The sequence below is a fragment of the Lepidochelys kempii genome, chromosome 23 (genome assembly GCF_965140285.1).
Source record: "Lepidochelys kempii isolate rLepKem1 chromosome 23, rLepKem1.hap1, whole genome shotgun sequence".
NCBI lineage: Eukaryota > Metazoa > Chordata > Testudines > Cheloniidae > Lepidochelys > Lepidochelys kempii.
Genome location: NC_136402.1, coordinates 1,207,490 through 1,228,431, shown reverse-complemented (window position 1 = coordinate 1,228,431; position 20,942 = coordinate 1,207,490). Strand labels below are relative to the sequence as shown.

The following is a 20,942-nucleotide window of genomic DNA, read 5'->3' as shown; positions in this document are numbered from 1 at the left end:
TAACACGGCTGTTCCTCTGAAACCTGTAATAACAAAGGGCTTTGCTTGCCCTGTCCCACCTCTCTCCATAAGGGGGAGCAACCATACAAAAAAACAGCCTCACGCCGGGCTACAGAGCTCGGTGCTCCAGCCGGCTGCAGGAGTCAGATCAGGAGACTCTAATGGTCCCTTCCCGTTTGGCTTCAAATCTGAGACTGTGCAGTTCACATGGTGGCCGCAGACTCCGCACGCTGTTGGCCGCAATGGAACCATATTGATTGATACCAGCTGAGGCCCTGGCCTCTGACCTGGAAGGAAAGTTGGGGGTCCATAAATCCTGCCTACTTCTGTCTGACAGGAGGGCCCTGGCCGGCTCAGAAGTGTTGGTCCATTCACCTCAAGGGTGCTGGTTTGAATCCAGACTAAACTGTTCCTGTTGCATGGCTCAGTTCAGTTCCCATGTCATCCCTGGACGCCACAAGCTTGGGGGGGCTGGGATGCCTCCATGGCTCATCCAGCCCTCACCCTCTCTGCTCAGGGGGCCCTGATGGGGGGGCCGGGTTTTGTGAAGGCAAGTGACATGCACCCATGGGGGTTGGGAGTGTCACATGATGGGTGGGGCTGGGAAAAGAGGGGCCAGTTTCAAGGGAGACCTGGCTACTTTGGTGTGATACCCAAGGGCCCAGGAAGGAATGCAAGCTGGGCCCTGGGGCTACCAGACCAACGCAGGCCTCTCACTGCGTGACACCGGCCTCGGTGCAATGCTCAGTAAAGATCTCTTTCCTATAACTTGGCTTGCTGTGGGTGTGACCCGGAGTTGCTGGGTCAAATCCTGACTCCCCAGGTCTTGCTTAGTCCCCGGTGCTGTAGTCATTGCTCAGTCCAAACCCAGAGCAGATTTGGGTGCGCTGCTTCCTGAGCTATGCCCAATAATCGCCCGGTGCCGAAGTTACGAAGTGAGCCCAGTCATCACTTGGACTGGGTCAAACAGCACAAACGGTGGGACCGGCTGCGCGTTCCTCCCTGGGAGACAGCGGCCTACGCCCGGCGTGCTGGGGCCATGATCCCTTCGTGCTACTGCAATCAGTTCTTAACGGTAATCCCAGTGGGAAAGAGCTCGCTCTGTTCATTTGGGTCAGGGGACCACACCAGCCGACTGACCCAGGCAGGCCGTTGTCTCAGGCTCCGTCTAGCATCCTCCCATCGGCCCAGGACACCAGCCTCCATTGCCCGCCTGTCGAGAGTTCAAACAACCCCTTCGCGCTTTCTCCGGTGTCGCTCCTCCTCGTACAGCTCTGCAAAGCAGCCTCCTTTGCCCAGAAAAAACTTGACAGCGGCTAGGTGGCCGGTGGGCTGAGAGCCCTGCCTGGGTGCTGGCCAGCATCGTCTCATTCCCTCGTGCTCTCCCGCCTGCCAGGATCCAGCTGCCATCTCTTGACTAATACTCAGAGTGTCCTTTTGTCCTGGGTCTGTACAGCACCGGGCGCAAGGGGCTCCTAGGCCCAACTGTAACTCAGCCAGCGAAGAAGGAGAGAGCAGTGGTCTATGTAGATCGTTAGTACTTGAATTACGGTGGACCGGCTGGGCCCCGAGCTGGGATCAGGCCCGCATTGTGCCGGCTGCTGCACAGACAGGGTGGGGGATGGTCTAACTAGCCCAGACAGCCTAAGGGGGGGAGAAAGGAAGGATGATTCCCTCTGCTACAGACGGGGAAACTGAGGCCCAGGGAGATGCGGTGTCAGGGGCAGAGGCAGGCATTGAACCAGACCGGCCGAGTCAGTGCCCAGCGCCTTCCCGAAAGCCCCCCCCCGTCCCGCACCCCCCAGTGCCGCCCAGGAACCGCTGCCGATGGCCGGGGGTGGCCGGGGCAGAGCGCAGCGATGCAAAGCGGGTCCCGCGCCCCCGGTGCACCGGCGCCGGCTCGGGGGGTTTCCGGGCGGGGGCAGGGAAGACACAGCTCCCGGCCCGGGCCGGGGAGCCCGCCCGCAGGAGGGGCAGGCTGGAGGGCGGCCGAGGCTCCACCCCTGGGCGGGGGAAGGCCGCTGTCTCCTCTCCAGGGCCCGGGCTTCGACCTGCTGCGCGCCGGGCGCCGAGGGGACCCAGCCGGAGGGAGCGTGGGAACCGCTGCTCCTGCAGGTAGGTGGGGCAGCGGGGCCAGGGCTGGGCCGGGGAGCGGGACCTTGGCGGAGGGGGGCGCTGTGGGTAAGGCCCACAGGACTATTCTGGGGGGGCTCGGGAGGCAAACCCTCCAGGACCTGAGGCACGGGTGCCCTGCACCTTGTGTCCTCAGTGCCACCCGTGCAAAGAGGGGTCAGCAGTGCCAGGCGTGGCGGGAGGTGTGGGGCAGCCCACCCAGAGCAGGAGCCTGGCACGATGCCCACGCCGGCTGGCTCTCGGGCCCAGCTCCGGCATCAAAACCCTGCAGCTATGGCTCCCCCAGGAAACACACAGCTGGACTCCTGCCACCGGCCCCCCCATCACTGGGACGTGGAGACGGTGAACCCCGAGGGAACAGCTAACCTGCCAGGAGCACGCCTGGCCTGTCGCTACAAATGGGCCAGGGCGAGGACCGGACGCTGCTCTCCTGTCCTGGATAAACAGCGCATCAGAGCAGCAGAAAGTACAGCAAAGCCACCGGGGATTTTCATCTGTCCCTCTGCAGCCCGGACGTCAGAGACCCTGAATCCTGGAAGTTGCAGACTTTGTAGAGCAACTGACCCATCTAGAGTCGTGAAGGCCACCTGGCTGTTGTGGGACCTGCCCCAGCTCACGCTGAAGTCAATGGAGAGCCATGTTGATGTCGGTGAGCGCCGAATCAGGGCCCGCAGCACCCGGTGCCTGTGGGTATGGTGGCCGACGGTACGGCATGTTCATGTAAACCGGACACGCTGTGTTGATACGAACTCACCCTGACATGGCATTTTCAGCACAGGGAAATCTCGCAACAGTAACAACCCGCCCTGGTGCTCATGGAGGCCGTGTGTTCTGTGTTTCTTCAGGACCTGAATTGGAGAAGTGGAAACAGAGCATCGGATCCTCAGCTGTGTAAATCAGCAGCGCTCCGCTGAAATCCAGGGAGCGACCTCAGTTTGTGCCAGCTGAGGGGCCGGCTCGCAGTGTGAATTATTCTTAGGAACCGGCTGGTGACTCTTGGGGAAAGTCACCAGCTGTTCATTCGGTGTTGGCTTTGGAGAAGTAGGGTTCCCTAGTGGCTAGAGCAGCGGACCAGGAGCCAGGAATCTCGGGGTCAGTTCCTAGCTCTGAGAGTGAAGGGTGGTCTGGTGCTTAGGAAGTCGGACTGGGGGCTGCCAGGATACCTGGGTTGTAGTCTTGGTCTGCCACTTCTTGACCTTCGATAACTCACTTCAGCTAATCCAGAGAGACCAGGTGGGTGAGGTAGGATCATTTATTGGATCAAGTTCTGTTGGGGAGAGCAGCAAGCGTTCAAGCCACCCAGAAGTTGGTCCAATAAAAGCTATTACCTCCCCCCTTGTCTCTGTTATATCCTGGGACCCACACGGCTGCAACTACACTGTATTAACCAAGGCCATTTAGCTTCTTCTGCTGAGCCCAGCATCATGGTATCTGACGACCTTACAGGTTTATTAACATGACTATCAGGCGGCCTGTCTCTCTTTGCTCACTCCTCTCTGCCTCAGTTTTCCCGGTTGTGAAATGGGGACAAGGCTAGTCAGTGCATGCCAGTGAGGGCAGCTGGAGGCTGGCTGGGAAGACACGTTGGGGACGGCTGGTAAAGCAGGTTGGGGACGTGCCAGGCTGTTGGAGGGCCAAGGAGCTGAGCGTGTTTCCTCTCAGTTGTTCTGTAGGAAGTTTTGCAAGAGAACAGGTTCAGCAGGATCTTTGCTGGGCTCTCGTCCCATTCTGGAGGCAAAGTCCCGCCAGGCCTGCCAGGGCACAGCCACCAGGGCAGGACGCCAGGCTGCACAGATGGAGATCTACGTTCCCCAGGCCCCCAGAGACCTTGCGCTCAATGGCTACCTTGGCCAGCCCCAGCTTCTCTCCTCGGCTTCCCGGGACAGAGGCCGCGGGCCAGCAGTGTGTAGATTTTGCGGGAGGGGCTGGCAGAGTGGAGCCGGGGGAGTGGGGATGGAGAGAGAATGAAAAGGAGTAAGAGAGCGAGCGGGGGATACGCTGAGGAGAAATGGCCACAAACCCGGAGAGACGGAGCTGAGCGCGTCAGCACCGGGGCAAGGAGACCGGGTCGTTCCCACGGGGCTAAGGACTCGCTGCAGTGAGGGAATTCCATGGCTGGATACTACAGGGAGCAGCATTGGGATTTATTAGGGTAGCGCCCAGGAGCCGCAGGCCCCCGCTGGGCCAGGCACTGAACAAACACACCCAGAAAATGGTCCCTGCCCCAAACTGCTGACAATCATTAGACACAGGTCAGCGGATGGAGACCGAGGGGGAGCACAGGAAACCAGGAGACTGTTTCAATGGGCCTGAGGGGCAGGGGCCTCGGCCCACCAGCGGCCTAACTGCTGTGAAGGAGTCCCGGCAAAGGAGTGCTTCCTGGCGGGTGCAGGAGGACGAGGAGGGAGCTGGGCCAATGTTTATAGACGCGCCTCCCCAATACAAGGGGCAGGAGCAGAGAAAGCACAAAGGGGCAAGTTTGCACATTTAACAAGTTGGAGATGGAGGCTGGGGGTCTGGGCTGATGGGAGCCAGGAGTCGGCATCTAACGAGTGAGGAGAGGTAGGGTGGGGATAGTCCATGGAGAGCCCTGAAAGCAAAGACTCGCAAAGGGAGGGTGATGCAGTCAAAGCCACAGGCTGGACAATCTCTTTGCAGCCACTCTCTGAATGGGCGTGGGGGGGAAGATTGCACGGGTCAAGCCCAGAGAGAAGGAGTTTGCGGCAATCCAGCCGCAATGAGGAAGGCCTGGCTGAGAGAGTTAGCTGTGCGGATGGAGAGGAGAGGCCAGATCTTGGAGATGTTCTGCAGAAAGAGTGGGCAAAGTTTTGATCTACCCTGGATGTGAGGACCTAGAGAGAGGCCCAAGTCAAAGGGGATGCCCAGGTTAGGAGCCGGAGTGACAGGCATCATGGTGGGGTTGTCCACCGTGAGCAAGAATGGGGGTAACAGGGAGGACTTGGACGGGGAAGATGAAGAGCGGTTTTAGCCATGCGGAGCTTGATCTGCCAGCTGGACCTCCACGAGGAGATCTCACAGAGACAGGCTGAGATTTCAGTTTGGACAGAAGGTGAGAGGTAGGTCAGTGAGACGGTAGCTGAACTGAGGTGTGTAGATGAGATGGCCCAGAGATAAGGTGTAAAGGGAGAAGAAACGGGGACCCAGGACAGAGCTCTGTGGAAACCCCACAGGAAGTTGGAGGAGGGGGCGGATCCAGGACGGGACAGAGTCTCTGAAGCCAAGGGGGGACAAGATTTCCAGAAGAGCAGGGCTGATGGTGTGAAAGGCAAAGAGGAGAAGGATGGAGCACTGGGTCTGATGTGGGCTAGCAAGGGGTCATTAGAGACTTTGCCACCACCTTTATGTGGGGGCGGGGGAAAGGTCTTTCCTGACCTCTGCAGGCAAGCGTCACAGCCCTGAATGTGCTACCTGACCACTCCTGCAGTGAAACCTCCTTCCTTCTTTCTCATTGCCCAAGTCCCCAGCTTGCAAGACACACGACAGCCTCCCCCATGCCGGTGTCTCCAGCCTTGTGACCCACGACGCACGCCCTTGTGACATCCAGCCCAGAAGCCACGAGGCCTGGGGCAGGGAGGGCGATGCCTGGGTGGGAATTCGGCACCCTGCGATTCCTGGGGCAGCGACTGTCTGCGGCGGAACCGAGAGGTGGGGGAGGCGCTCAGCGCCCATGCACTGTGCCTGCCGCAGGAGTGGCTGGGTCAGAAAACCACGTCCTGCTGCGTACGCTGGGCGTGCGAGGAGAGAAGAACCTGGGGACAGGCAGCTGGGAGAGGAGGGGCCGCTCGCTAGTGAGGGAAGCGGTATGTGTCGGGGCTGAACGGCCGGGGTGCAGGGAATGGCGAGACAGGTCGCTGGGGGTGGGCGGGGATGGATAGCCCAGTGACTTTTTCCTAATTTCAGGCCCACCCAGACTTTATAGGCCACAGCCTCGGCTGGGGCACGTCTTAACTTCACAGGAGCGGAACCGCTGACTCTAGCTGAGGACCTCTGGCTTTAAAGCCCGATCCGAACGCCGCAGGTCCTGGGTTTGGGTTCTGCCTAGGGGAGCGTGTGACTAACTCAACCTGGCAGCTTGCTAGCGGGTGCCTGCTCGGGCCCTCCCAGCTGGCTTGGGGGCTCAGAGGCCGGGGCTAGGAAATCTAGGAAAGTGTGTGTGTTACGAGTGACTCACCCGGGACAAAGGAGAGCAGGCCAGGGGCTTCACGGGCAGGAAGAAAGGTTCCCAGACCGCGGCAAGCACAGCGCAGCCGGGAACTGCCCACGGTTCTGCTCAGAGCCACAGCTGCTGTCATGGCAAAACCCAGGTTACTGCCCAGCGCTAGCAGCCAAGCCCTGTTCGCTGGGGTGCCATCCTGTTTCACCCAGGGACAGACATTTGTAGAGGGGGGGCCCTGAGCTCCAGGCCCCAGCGCAGCTGTCCCCCTTTTCCCCCCAGCGCTCACAGAGCAGCCACAGAAATGCCAGCCCAGGCCGGAGTGCCGAATCCGTAGCGCTAAGGAGGGTGTGGAAGGGAGAAAGAAACCAGCTGTGGTTCTGGCTCGCAGGGGGAGTTGGCAATGGACACCCCTCTCACTGGTGAGCGGATCACGTTTGCCCTGGAATCGCGGAGAGAATCCATGTGGCGGTCACAGGGTTACTTACAGCCAGTCACCTTCTCGAGTATAATCCAGCAGGACCCGATTCTGATCTCACTCCCGCTGGCTTAAGTGAGGTGTAACTCCAGTGAAATCATGTTCTGCTCCCATTTGGCCTTTCCCAGGTTTGCTGGTTCGTTCTCCTGCTGCGTGACTCAACCCTGGCCCTACGAGATTCTGGGAAAATGAAGCCCTCTGTGACCCCCAACAAGGTCTGCCTTAGAAACGGACACGAACGCTGCGTCTCCTCCTTGGTCCCTGCCGTTGGCTGCGCTCGGGACGGTCCCAAGTCTGTGTGGGCTCAGGTGAGAATGCCTTGGGGTCTCTTTATCCTGTTCTTTGTATACATGCGTGAGGGTAGGGAAATGCTGAGCCCCAACATACGTCCCTCGGTCTGCGATTAACCCAGGAGGAGCCTGGCAGATGCCTGAGGGCTGCCGTGCCCTAGGATTCTGCAGCAACATTACCCTGCTTCCGCGTTTTCCTGAACAGGGCTGTGTTGGTGCTCTGGCCGGAGGCAGCTCTGAGGACTGGAGCAGCCAGGGGCCATGGAGCAGAAGCATCTACCCGGCCTGAATCTAGCTTGCTCTCAGCCCTCCATAGAACAGGGGCATCCACATGCATTCGTGGTGCGTTCTCCAGCCAGGGGTAATGGCTGGGACGGAGGCAGCTGGGCCTGGGCCAGGGTCGAAGGGAAGAGGCAGGGTCCAAGATGAGGTCTGCAGCAGCAGCAAGCCGGGGTCAGCTTTGCTGCTCGGGAACTTCTGGTTTACCCGGCGAGTGCGGCTGAATTGGGCAGCCCCAGGGTAACGTCGCTCTGCCTCACCCTCCAGTAATTGGTGGACATCACTTCGCTGAGCTCCCCAGAGGCAATGTGGTGCATCAGTTACCCAGGTTCCCACAAGCCTGGGTTCTAGACCCCCAGACCCTTACAAAAGGGGCCAGTGGCCAAATTCCCAGCAAAATAGCAGGACTGAGATTTGAGCTGAGGAGATAATTTTGCCAGGTATCCTTAATGCAGGGATGGGCAAAGTACGGCCCAGGGCCACATCCGGCCCTCCAGACATTTTAATCTGGCCCTTGAGCTCCCGCCGGGGAACGGGGTCCAGGGCTTGCCCCGCTCCAGCTGGGGAGTGGGGTTGGGGGCTTGCCCCACTCTGTGAGGCTCCCAGAAGCAGCGGCATGTCCCCCCTCCAGCTCCTACATGTAGGGCAGCCGGGGGGCTCCCCACACTCCCCCTGCCCCAAGCACTGCCCCCGCAGCTCCCATTGGCCGGGAACCGCAGCCAATGGGAGCTGCAGGGGTGGCACCTGTGGACAGGGCAGTGTGCAGAGCCCCCTGGCTGTCCCAACGTGTAGGAGCTGGAGAGGGGACATGCCACTACTTCTGGGAGCTGCTTAAGGTAAGCGCCGCCTGGAGCGTGCCCCCTTGCCCCCCTCCTGCACCCCAACCCCCTGCCCTGATCCCCCTCCCACCCTCCGAACACCTCTGTCCCAGCCCACAGCAACCTCCTGCACTCCTAATCCCCCAACCCCATCCCAGAGCCCACACCTCCAGCCAGAGCCCTTCCCCCAACCCCCTGCCCCAGCCCGCACTCTGAACTCCTAATGTCTGGCCCCACCCCAGAGCCCACACCCCCAGCCAGAGCCCTCTCGCCCTTCTGCACCCCAACCCTGAATTTTGTGAGCATTCATGGCCCGCCATACAATTTCCATAGCCAGATGTGGCCCTTGGACCAAAAAGTTTGCCCACCCCTGCTCTTAATGTTTGGCTGTGATAGTAAAATGCTCACTCAAAGGCCCGGGAGGCCTTGCTCTGGAATCTTCCCTCAGCTGAACCTGCACAGAGCCCCTGGGTTAGGTTCTCCCTGAGAGCATCTGGGACACTAAAACCCAACAGTGGAAAAAACCAACAGAGGAAGGCCAAAGGTTACAAGGCAAAATGTGAACGCGCTTTATTCTTTTCAGCCACTGCCAGCCCAGGCTTGTGATTGCAATTAGTCCCCAAAGCAAATGGGCTGTTTCCATACTGTGACAAAGCTCTGTCCTTGTCTCCGTGGGTCCCGCGTTTCCTGGCGGATTTCGCTACCCTCAGAGGCTCACTGTGACCCTCCACGTAATCCTTCTTTCTCTAGAGACAAGGGTCACAGTCTACTGAGCCGTTTTCATCATAAGCCAGCGAGGGAGGTGAGGAGAAGTTATCCTCCCTTGCACAGTCGCTGTTGTCTCCCAGTCTCAGTGATTAATCGGGGGAGGGGGAGAAGGGGGAAGCCCGGGCCCACCCTCTACTCCAGGCTCCAGCCCAGGGACCCTAATAGTATCAGCTATGGTAGCTGACCTTTTAGAAACATGACACATACAATTCCCTGGGCTACTTCCCCTGCAGCAGCCCCCACTTCCTCAAGCTCCACTTCACCCTTACCTCAGGGCCTCCTTCCTTGTGCCTGACATGGTGTGTACTGCTCAGCCTCTCCAACAGCACGACTTCCTCCCACAGCTCCTGACGTGCACACCCACCTGACTGACTGGGAGGCTTTTAAACTAGTTTCAGCCAGCCCCAGCTAGGTGTCCTAGCGTTCGCCCTGCCTTCTGGAAAGTTCTTAATTGGCCCCAGGTGTCTTAATTGACCTGGAGCAGCTGCCATTTCACTTATCCTGGTACCAGGGATTTGTTTAGCCTGGAGCTAATATATCTATCTCCCACGACTTTTCTATAGCCATCGGGCCTTGCCCCATCACAATACAAAGTCATTGGTGCATGGGGTGAATTGCAGAACTGTCTTTCTTCTCCCTTGGATCTGAAAGGAAACAGAATCCTCTGTTTCCCCATCATTGTACACACCACATTCTGCTCTCAGTGAAATGAGTGAGATAGGTGCGCTCCTCATAAAGTGAACCAGACCAGTGGTTCGATTTGCACCAAAGAGATGTACTGTGCAGTCTTTACATAGCAACTCACCACAGGCCATCTGCACCAAAGTACAGACCTCTCCCGCTTGAGCTAAAGAGTGACTTCTTTAGTCAGCAGCAGCCGTAGGCTGTTGTCCTCTGTGGACCAGCCACTTTACAAGCATCAGGCAAAACGCCAGGGACGCCATGGACTGCAGGATATGATCTAATAATGCATGGCAACTTGGGAGGAGCTATGGCCCAGACGCACAAAAGTATTTAGTCAGGCTCCTAACTTCCACTGAAACCACTGAAAGCTAGGAACCTAACTACTTGTGTTCATCTGGGCCTGTCACCCCCCCACACACAGACCACACCCTGCATGCCCCCACTGCACAAGGTGCATCCAGTCTGCAGGGGAGATTTCAAAGCTCTGTTGTTTCAGATACTGCATACAGCTGTCTTTGCTTGTCCCCTCACAGCTGAACGCTCTAGAGAGCCGGGAAGAGCTCCTGCCATCTGAGCAGCCAAACCGGCTTTCCCACAAGGTAAGTTGTCTCCAATGGGCTGAGCTAAGCCAGAAAACCATGGAGTCAGCACAGCAGAACGGCCCCATAAAGGAAGCGCTTGTTCTGCATTCCCCTTGTCATGCTGGGCTGGTTCTGCTTATGTTTGCATCACGCTGCCGGGGGTGGTTTTAAGAGGCGTGAAGCTTACAGCTTGTGTTCGCTGAGAACTGCCAGAGCAGGGGACACTTACGGGTTACTTCTAGAATTAGCACCGTGACCACAGCCCCCACTCGCCATTCACACCGGATTTGCACTGGAGCGACTCTCTTTGGCCAGATCCGCAGCTGGTGTAGATCAGCAGAGTTCCATTGACTTCGGTGCGGCAATTGCCAATTGAGAATCAGGCCCCCTTGGCTTCAGGGGACTTACTCCCAATTTACACCTGCGTAAGTGGGCACAGAATCTCATCCAGTGTGTTCTCTGGATTCCATTGCACCTGTTTATGACCCCCTGGGTAGGTGTCTTGTGTCAGTCAGACTTGGCTACACCTGGGCATGAGGGAGGAGGAATGAGTGCCTGGGATCAGAGGGCCTAATTCTTCTCTTACTTACACTGCAGTCAACCAGGAGTAACTTTATTAAAGACATTAGAGACACACCAGTTTTACACTGGTGTGAGACCAGAACTATTCTCTGCGGGTCTAACCATTGTCTTCTTGTGCGGTCATTGACACCCGTGCAAACAGTGTATGGGGTGCAAAATGCTCTGTGATGCAGTAGCATTTCAAACCCATTTTGCACTCGTGTAAATGGCTGCACAGGCACGGGGCAAAGGCGAATCAGGCCCAGGCTTTGGCTCTTCAGCTGATTGTCTCAAACCTGCGTGTGTTGCTGCCTGCCCGTCTCCATTTCGTTCTCTCTTTCCGCCCCCAGTACTCCCGCTGTGCCCTGCCGGCCGTGATCCTGGTGGGCATGCTCTTGGCCGGGGTTCTCACTTGTCTCTTCATTTTTCCGTTCGGTTCCCCTCTGGAAAGAGGGAACGTTGGGCAGGATCCAGACAACACATGCAGTGACCCTTGCAGGTGCGTGAATATTGTAAGCATGGGCTTTTTAACTATTGTACGTCAGGGCGCCTTGGCCTTTGCTCACTAGCAATCCCCAGCCATCTGCTCCGTTTCTCCCGTGGCGTGCGCTGCCAGAATACTGCGCCGCCTATCCCAGTATCCTTCGCACCCACGCATTCATGTTCTCAGAACAGGCCCAGTTCATTGTCGTCCTGTACTTTGCACAGCCATGTACACACCAGTGCAACACACCACTCTTGTGCCTCACCCCACTTTGCATGGCTGTAAGTGACGGCCGGAGGCCCAGGGCCATGATGAGCTGGGCCCAACTTGTGACAGTTCAGAGGTTAGCAGTGCTGTCGTCCCTGCTAGGATTGTGCTGGTGGAAAGCATCCCCGAGGGAATGGTGTATGAAGACAACAGCACGGTGAACCCATCCACATTTCAGGCCTGGAGGAATCTGATCAGAGGTGCTAAGAGCAGCTTGGACATCGCATCTTTCTATTGGACCCTGACAAACGACGACACGCACACTCAGGAAGCCACGGCTGACCAAGTAAATAGCAAAAGCTGAATTAGGGGCTGGATCCTGCCAGGGCCTGATCCCGCCTCGGGCTCCAGGCTGGGAGCCAACCTGCTGAAGTCAGTGGAACTGCTCCCCTGCTCAGCGGGAGGCACACATGCTTTGGTGGATGGGGCCAGAACGCTCCTTGGCCTGCAGGGCTGGCACCAACGTGACGACATTGTATGGTAACGTACAGGAATACGCTGTACAGATCCAACTGCATCTGTGCCGATTTCAGTCCATCACTTCCAAACCGGCCTGTAGAAGAGTGCCGAGACTCTTCTTGGTACCGCTGGATTCATTCCCTCTGCCACCACTGTGTCAATGCGAGTGAAACGCACAGGAGCCAGCTGTCCCTCTGCTGGGGCAGAAAACCGCAGTCGAATCAGCTAAATCCACCCCCAAATTAGCGTCTAATTACCCAGCCAGTAACGGGTTCCTCTTCCCAGGCCGTCAAGGGAGCCAGTTAGGGAAGGCTGTTGAGTGGAACATTGATTTGCCGGAGCTTGAGCCTCCTTTTGCAAAGCCTCTTTCATGGCTTTGGTTAGATCAGAGCGGGTCATGATCAGAGTTGGCTCGGATTCTGGCAGAGAAAAAAACCCAGGGCGAGACTGGAAGGAGATGCAGTGAGTCCGCCCCTCCCACACAGAGAGCACCGTGAGCTGTGAAGGCAGAATTAGCTTGAGCAACCCCAATGCGCAGCCTCTGCCCCATGCGGAGAGGCCGGCACAAGTCAGAGGTGAAGTTCCCCTCATCAGTGTGATCCCCATGGGGCTGTATATATAGGCACAGGCACGTCGCCATATGAATCATGCCCACTTTGACCTGGTGAGGAGGCAGCATTGGCAGAGAGTCCCTCCTCTGGACTTACTGGCATTTTTAATTGCTCTTTTTAAAAACCAGGGTGAAGAAATCCTGGCAGAACTGCTGCAGTTACCCCAGCGAGGCGTCTTGGTGAGAATCGCAGTCAGCAGCCCGTCCTCGAAGCAGCCCCTGGACGACCTCCAAGCACTGGAGCAGAGCGGTGAGATTCCTGAGTGCTGGGGCCCAACCTGAGACCCCAATGGGGCCTGATTTCCAGAAAGAGCTGAGCACCTGCCCTCTGAAAATCAGGCCCCTTCGTGGTGTTACACTTTGGGGACCCAAAATTCAATAAGCATTTTTTAGTATCTTGGCTGTTCTGACACCAAAGCAGCCCGCATAGCCCCATCAGTGTAAGGGACCGGGGAGTAGGCGGTCTGGCCTCACGGTCATCACTGGGTTGAGGTCTGCCCACCAGGACAGGAGTTGGAGGAATCACAAGGCTGGATCCCATAAACAAGAGTCAAGGTCAGAGTCAGGCCAGGGTCGGAGATCGGGGACGAGGGCACTGCAGCAGGCCAAGGCCCATGTGGTTGCCCAGACAAGTTCCTGGGCCAGCCCCTGGGATTCAGTAGGGGCACGTGGCCAATCAGAGGGCTGCAGGGTACTGTCACTCAGGGTCTCTTGGGCGGTACTTCTTGCAGCACCGTAGACCCAGGTTCTAGTCCCCGAGTCCTTACAGTCAGCGCCCAGGAGCAGCCCTCTGATAACGAACTACTGGGCACCGCCTGGCCATGTCACGAGAGGCTCTGCGGTAAGACACCCGGGGAATCAGGAAACGGCTCGCCAAGGCCCCCTCTGGACGGTTTCTCCCCGTTCGATCCACTGTCGCCTGTGCGGCTCTCCGAAGGGACCGTCCCGCTTGGCACAAAGGGAAGACCCGATTCCGGGACCCTGGCCGTGAAAGAGCTCCATGTCCTTGACACACCCTAGGGGCCGCTGTCCGCAAAGTCGACATGCGCAGGCTGACGGACGGGGTGCTGCACACCAAGTTCTGGATCGTTGACAAGACCCACATCTACCTTGGCAGCGCTAACATGGACTGGCGCTCCCTCACCCAGGTAAACGCCTCCGAGGGGCAAGGGGGTCTTCGCCTGAGCTGGGGTGCTACGTACGCTTGTCCCTTTGACTGCCTGTTCTGCCGGCCTGAGGGGGCAGGCGCCGGGCGGGCTCTTAGCTAGGACTGAGGCGGGGCTGGTTCTGGGGTGCAGGGAAAGCTGAGGGAGCGTCGCTTAGTGCGGAGAGTAGGAACTGGAAGCCAGGACTCCTGGGCCGTGGTCCCAGCTCTGTTACTGACTTGGGCCCCAGTCTGGCAAAGAGCAGCACGGAGGCTGACCCCATCCCCATACAGACCCCACTGATGTCAATGGCCATGGTAGGAGTCCAGCCACACGGACTTCGCTGCAGAACTGGGGCATTGGTCTCAAACATCTAGGATTCTTCATGCCCAAGCCTGCAGTGGATGGGAATCCTGGGGGCTGCCAAAGACGCTTCCTCAGGAAAATTGAAGCATCTCTGTAGCAAAGTGCGCAGGGCTCAAGGTCAGACCTGCCCCCCCGTGTAGCCTCATGAAAATGTTATTTCCAGGGCTGGGGCCAGGATTTCAAATCCCCAGGAGCAGTGTGGACTGGTTCCAGCACCAATTTGATTGGCTGTTCTGGGGGTGTGAGAATGAGCCCCTGCCTTGTGCCAGCAGAGACACGGGCAAGGCCAGCGCTGTCGCTTAGATTCTTTGGGGTGCCAATAAAAGAGAGAGTAGCTAGAGAGAAAGTGGGGGGAGGCATCCCCACAGGCCCTGAAACCTCCAGCCAAAGAAATACATGGCTTGCACAATCACAGCGCTGGGAGTTCCTCATGCCAACGGGCTGCACGTGACGGAGAGTTCTGTGCTGCTTGCCCTGCAGGTGAAGGAGCTGGGTGCAGCTGTCTACAACTGCAGCTGCTTGGCCAAGGACTTAGGGAAGATATTTGAAGCCTATTGGGTTCTGGGGGTGCCGGACGCCACCATTCCATCACCCTGGCCAGCCAATTACTCCACCACATACAACAAGGAGACGCCTCTGGAGGTGCAGCTGAACGGGACGGACGCCGGCGTGTACCTTTCTGTAAGTCGAGGCACGTCAGGGTAACCCTCTTCTGCTCCTTCTAATTGGTTTCATGTAGGATTTGCCGTAACCGAACAGACCTTGTTCTGGTCAGTTAGCTTGCCTCCTGCAGTGGCCAGTACATGCTGCTTCAAAGTGAGTTAAACCCCGCCGTGTTGCACCTGACCAGTCAGGCAGTGCTGCATATGGAAGGAAAATTTCCTTCCCGGCTGTACAGCTGTCAGCTTGACCCCTCTGTGCTGTGCCCAGAGCTCCCCGCCAGCCTTGTGTGCCGAGGGACGGACGGAGGACCTCCATGCACTGCTCAGCATCATCGACGCCGCCAGCCAGTTCGTGCACATCGCCGTGATGAGCTACCTGCCGACCATGGAGTTCTCGCACCCCCGGAGGTAACGCCTCAGCGGCCCGTTGCGAAGCAGCTCTCAGGCCGAGCCCGCTCTGGGCACAGGGCTGTGCTGAGTTCGCTGAGCAGTGTGTGCCAGTGGAGATTTTGGGGCATGAGCTGTGTCCGAGTTGAATTCAGTAACAAGGGCAGGGGGGTGTTATCCTCATCCTTTAAGGCTCTACCCACCTCCACTGCCCGTCTCTCAGCCTTTGTTTCCTCCTGGGCCCTATGTGCTGCTCAGACTTCTCCCTTTAACACTCCTGTGTCTGCTGCCGATCCGCTCCATACCTTTTTCCGGCCACGCTCCCTCCTGGGAACCGCTAGGATTGCTCAGAGTAAAACCCATGGGCCCCGTTTTCAAAAGGGACCTGTGGTTTTAGCAGCCCAAATTGAGATGCCCTAAAGGGACCCGATCTTCATCAGATGCCCTTTCTTTCAGGCATCACACATGGGGCACTCAAAATTTGCTAGTTCATTCTGAAAATTCAGGCCAATATATTTGAAAAAGTTACTTTAAAAGGACACCGGGCAGCCACCACTGTAGCTAGTAACTCAGAGAGGCACCTGGGCAAGCCTTGTTTGTTTCCCCAGGTATTGGCCAACTATTGATAATCATCTCAGGAAAGCAGCCTACGAAAGGCAAGTCCATATTCGACTGCTGATTGGCTGCTGGGAGCACTCCAAGCCAGCCATGTTTCCTTTTCTGAAATCTCTGGCTGCTATGCAGGACAATGGGACACACTACAGTGTGGAAGTGGTGAGTAATGCTCCGATTCGCACAGCAGCAGGGGTCAGGAATCCTGGAGTTCAGATCTTGCCTCTTACACTCATTCCCCTTTTTGTGGCTTTTGGCAAGTCACTAAAGCCCTGATCCAGCAAAGCACTTAAGCCCACAGTTAAAGCTAACATGTGTAGTCCTGAGCTCCATTGAGACTGCTCCTGTCTGGACTGGTTTCCTCATCTATAGGATGCTGGAGCATTTGCCTGAAAGATTTCTCCAGGATCGTATTTGTGGTAGGAGACCAGCTGGATCCAAAGGGCCTTGCTGAGGCTAAAGGGACCATTGTTCCTCATTCCCCAAGCCATGAAATCAACCTGGCCATGTCCAACTAGGAACCTTGCTGAACACTCAGTGCTGCTTCTGAGCAAGGTTCTCTGGGGAAATCGGCTGCACACTCCCAGCTGGGAGTGCCTGTCCTGGAAGCAGCTGTGAGGGGAGCCCACCTTCCAGGGAAAACAGCAGAGAAATTGGCGGTGGCAAGCCCCGGTCAGTGCTGTGGCTAGGAGTCGGTTTGGGGCAGATCTGCTCAGTCTGTTCCAGAGCAGCCGGATTCTTGGGTGAGCTGCACCAGAGACACATGGTGTTGCTGAGACCAGATGGATCAAATTGTAAGGGTTGATTCGCTCCTGTTGCCCTGTGCGTTGTGCCGCCATGGATACCAGCACAAAGAGCGGGCAAGGTGGGTGCATCTTACCTTCCCTCTGCAGGGGCGCCAGTGACCGCACATGGTGCAGGGGCCAGAGAATCAGGACCTAGGGCTTTGTCCACCTAGGCCTCGTCTCCAAACCACAGGCTATGGGTTCAGAGCGACTCTTTCCATGGCCGCTGTTTATAGTGCACTGATGCATTAGGACACTCATTCTGTGGGGTCTTTGTTTTCCTCCCTTCCATCTGAAGAGACTCTTCACGGTTCCAGCCAATGAAACACAAGCTGAGATCCCCTATGCAAGAGTCAACCACAACAAGTACATGGTCACCGACAAGGTGGCCTACATCGGTGAGTAGAGCCTGAAGGATCGAACTGCCACTGCTGACCCCTCCCTACCAACACTATTAAATACGTCCTGTATCCTTCCTCCTTGGCTCACTGACAAACCGTCTTCCCGCACACTGGATAATATAGTTAAATAACCCAGAGCGCGGGAGAGCCCGGGAGCTCTAGGCGGGCAAAGGCCGTGATGTGTCCAGCCAAGATTTGACAGGAGATGGGGAGGCAGCGCGGCACGCACACTCCGACTGCCTGCAGAGGAGACCACCCTTGCATGGCCGGTGGCGGGAAGAAGGTGAATCTAGCTGGCCCTGGGGAACGAGGAGGGGGGCAGAGTGAGAGGCACGCCAGCAGTACGATTCTCAGCTACTCTGCTCCTGCATGCGGGGAGAGACCCTTAAAATGGTGTCAGTTTGCAGGGGCCTAAGTCTGCTCTCATTTACTTTCTGCTTCTCAGAGCCTCTGGGGAGCAGAGACTAGCCCGGGTGCTGTGCACTCTGCCCGCACTCCGAGGCCAGGGGCTGAGACCGGCCGGGGCAGACGCCTTACACCAGCCCCACCCCAGCTGGGATGGCACCCGCACAAAGGGGGCTGCTCAGGGGCCCTTCCCACTCGCTTTAAGGCTCTTTTACACACTGCCAGAATGGTTTAAAGGGGCCTTTGTGTGAGTGAGACTCGGGCCCAGGGGCTGTAGGGTCAGGACAGCTGGAACAAGGTCGTGAAGGAGTTTAACTGTAAAGTAGGCAGCTTTCAACTCAAGCCTGAAACGCACAGGGAGCCAGCGGAGGGGCCTGCACATGGCAGGTCTGTGCTCCCCGTCAGTGCACATGGGAGAACAGCAACTGCACGCGGTGATGCTGGACTCCGGGGGGGGCCGCTAGGACTCCGGGGGGGGAGGGCGTGTTCTTAGTTAGGACAAGAGGAAAGGGAGACCTCACTGAGAATTGCAGGCTGGTGGCGTACCCAGGAAATGCTGGGGCAGGCTGCACACCCAGAAGAGATTCTTTGGGCCTGCCTGGGTTGGTAGAACAGAAGTGTCCGATACGGGAGAGCCCAGGGCTGCCAGGGCCATGACGGCATTTGGGCCGGCAGGTGCGATAAGCTCTCTCCTCCTTCTCCCTGAAGGTACCTCCAACTGGTCAGGAGACTATTTTGTCAGAACTGCAGGATCTGCGCTTGTGGTGAACCAGTGCGACGCAAAGGCCCAGGGTGAGCTCACAGTGCAGGAACAACTCCAGGCTGTGTTCGAACGGGACTGGAACTCCAAATACAGCAGGGACATCAGCACCTTGGGCCAGTGGGAAAACATCTGCAGAGGTCACTAGGAGGCTACGCCGCTGAGGACTGACGGAAGGAAATCCTGGCATCACAGAATGACCTGGCTACGGCATGTCAAGAATACACATCAGGGCAACATGGCCACCCCAGCACTGCAAACATGGTGGGGTTGACATGTCCCTTCCAGAGCCTGAAATATCCGGTGTTCACCTGGTTTCTTGCTAACCCATTTGGTTTATCTGCAATGGCATTCATCATTTTTTGAGCCCTGGTGTCTCTCTGGAACACAAGGTCACCCTACCTTCAAACACTAACAGCTGAGCCAGGCCATGAACTTCCAAAAATTCACTGCAAGGCAGGGATCTGTAGCATGGTCTTGCAAGGAACAAGGAAAGTATTAACTCAATAGCTGAAAACTTGAGGGGGAGAACAGCAGATAGGCTTGAATAAAGTCACCAGCTATGGAGCTGCAGGTCACAACACTCAGGTAAAGGTTGAGTTCCATTTTGTACTCAAAGCAGGGATGCAGCATCTTTACAGTGTCAGAAAAATGTGGAGTGCCCTCCTCAAACGTACCGTATTTCCTCTCTGAGCGCAGAATGACTCGAGGCTCTGTTGGAAGCAATAGGTTGTAATGAAGCAAAATGATTAACACCTGGATCTATGTATGGTGATTAGATAGGCTACAGAGAGGCATCCGATGAAGTGAGCTGTAGCTCACGAAAGCTTATGCTCAAATAAATTTGTTAGTCTCTAAGGTGCCTCCTGTTCTTTTTGCGGATACAGACTAACACAGAGAGGTTCAGGTAACTCTTAGCTGGGCCCATCGTGATATCGGGGTAACTCCACCTTTCCTGTCCAGGTAGTTTGCAGCCAGGAGACTATGGGAGACTGAGTGATATTAGGGGGGTTGGAGAAGTGCCAAAAACCACACAAGTTGGTCCAATAAAAGCTATTATCTCACCCACCTTGTCTGGCTAATATCCTGGGACCGACCCGGCTACCACAACCCTGCACGCAGCGTTCTTGCTGGCAGATTCCTTGGCCCAGTGGTCACTGCTCTTTGAAGCTTCTGTAGCTGCGTTCTGGCTTTGGCAGCAGTGTTTGGAAGGGTCTGTTGCACGTGGAGGCAGCAGCATGGACATACTGGGACACAAAGATGTTGCAATTCTCCCCAAACCAAGCATTATGAACCCCAGCAATTCACAGCTCATGTTACACTTCACAGAAATCCAAACAGGTGCAGATAAGAAATACACTGTTAAGGCACCTCCGCAACCTTTGCTCTGCCCTGCAGTGATATCAGGAGGGAAAAATATGCAAAAAAATCCCTTCATGTGTCAGTTTAATGTAATCTGGGCCCACAAATGATCAAATGTCTTAATCCTAATCATGTGGGTATTGCACAGTGTCATTACAAACAGAATAACCCACTCACACCAGTCTGTATCGGCTTTGGACCGGTGTAGACAGTGACACAAGGTATAGGGCACTGGAAAATCTAGACTGACCTGGGTTGGGGCTTGCACTGTGCTACTTGCCAAATGCTCGGACTGCTGCAGATGAGCCTCAGCAAATCCTGTTGAAATAGTTTTGCTGGCTGAGATCACTGGACCTGGCTCTCTCCTTAGCCTGCACTTGAGAAGTCAGGAACACCTGAGTGAGCAGGTGTAAACACCATTTCATCAGACCTCTCCATTTGCTCAGCATTTTGTAATCACTCTGCAGAGGTTGTAAAGGACTGACCAGGGCACAAGGCAGAGGAAACCAGCCAGCCCTGGGTAACTGGGAAATTCTGCCATGTGCGATCGTTGGGTGCAAGCCATTGTGTCGTTTGCTTGCACCTTGTTACTCGGCTGCTCGCTCCAGGGCTTGCGCGGCTCACTCAGGAAACATGGAACAATGTCACCAACCTGAGCCTGAGCAATTCCACACGACCCAGGAGAGAGTCCGAGCTTGTGGCAGCAGGGCCTGCGGCAAGGAGCTGTTGCTCTGTGGTGAATTCAACCCCAAATGACCCTCAAGATCTTGAGAAAACGCAGTTAAGTTAGGGCAGGGGTCCCCAATGCAGTGCCCGCGGGTGCAATGGCACCCGCCGGGGCAGTTGTCTGCGCTCGCAGGACACCGCGCCACCGAAATGGCACCGCCGAGCGCGGCCGCTGGAGAACCGCCCGCCCAAATGCTGCCGAGAACCATTGCCGTTGCTCGGCAGCATTTCGGCGACGACGCATCTTGCCGCTCCCGCGTTTCGGCAGCGGGGTGTCTGGCGCCCGCCACAGTCTTCTGGGAATAGGAATGTGCCATTCCCACAGAAAGGTTGGGGACTACTGAGTTAGGGTGTGCCAGACCCCAAAATGCAAAGCAGCCTCCGGCCCTGCCCCTTCTAAGAGCGAAATGAGGTCCTCCAGGAGTCCTGAAGCCCTAGCCCAGAGGTGGGCAAACTACGGCCCGCGGGACCCTCGTGCCCAGCCCCTGAGCTCCTGCCCCGGGAGGCTCGCCCCCAGCCCCTTCCCCGCTGTCTCCCTCCCGGGCAGCCTCAGCTCACTCTGGGTGGGGGGGCTGCAAGCTCCTGGGGCAGTGCAGCTGCCGAGCCTGGCCGGACCCAGTGCCCTGGGCTGCACGGCGGCATGGTAAGGGGTTAAGGGGGTTGGATAGAGGGCAGGGGAGTTCGGGGGTTGGTGGTGGTCAGAGGGTGGGGGCATGGATAGGGGTCGGGGTGGGAACAGGGGGTT

General features: G+C 57.0%; 1 protein-coding gene across 8 annotated transcripts; it reads left to right on the top strand.

Annotated features, from left to right (window-relative positions):
- The first annotated feature begins 1,539 nt into the window (after window positions 1-1,539).
- PLD3 (phospholipase D family member 3) lies at window positions 1,540-18,967 on the top strand. Of its 8 annotated transcripts, none has more exons than XM_073322367.1 (13): window positions 2,035-2,115; window positions 2,642-2,782; window positions 6,914-7,093; window positions 10,158-10,223; window positions 11,117-11,265; window positions 11,620-11,803; window positions 12,716-12,836; window positions 13,607-13,734; window positions 14,578-14,778; window positions 15,028-15,167; window positions 15,755-15,920; window positions 16,842-16,941; window positions 18,058-18,967. In XM_073322367.1, exons 2-13 carry the CDS (start codon window positions 2,771-2,773, stop codon window positions 18,255-18,257), a joined length of 1,647 nt encoding a protein of 548 aa, XP_073178468.1. In that variant the 5' UTR covers window positions 2,035-2,115; window positions 2,642-2,770; the 3' UTR covers window positions 18,258-18,967. The 8 variants fall into 8 exon arrangements, with proteins under 8 accessions (XP_073178469.1, XP_073178467.1, XP_073178470.1 ...); XM_073322365.1 differs by lacking the exon at window positions 2,642-2,782 and adding an exon at window positions 5,612-5,954 and having other exon boundaries at window positions 2,039-2,115; XM_073322363.2 differs by lacking the exon at window positions 2,642-2,782 and having other exon boundaries at window positions 1,764-2,115.
- The last annotated feature ends 1,975 nt before the right edge of the window (window positions 18,968-20,942 follow it).

What these genes read in the sequence shown, in the direction of transcription:
- PLD3 (XM_073322363.2), top strand. Translation starts at nt 1,828, where the DNA reads ATGGCCGGGGGTGGCCGGGGCAGAGCGCAGCGATGCAAAGCGGGTCCC. An exon ending in CACACTACAGTGTGGAAGTG is followed by an intron (nt 15,921 to 16,841) that starts GTGAGTAATGCT and finishes TTCCATCTGAAG; the next exon opens with AGACTCTTCACGGTTCCAGC. An exon ending in CGACAAGGTGGCCTACATCG is followed by an intron (nt 16,942 to 18,057) that starts GTGAGTAGAGCC and finishes TTCTCCCTGAAG; the next exon opens with GTACCTCCAACTGGTCAGGA.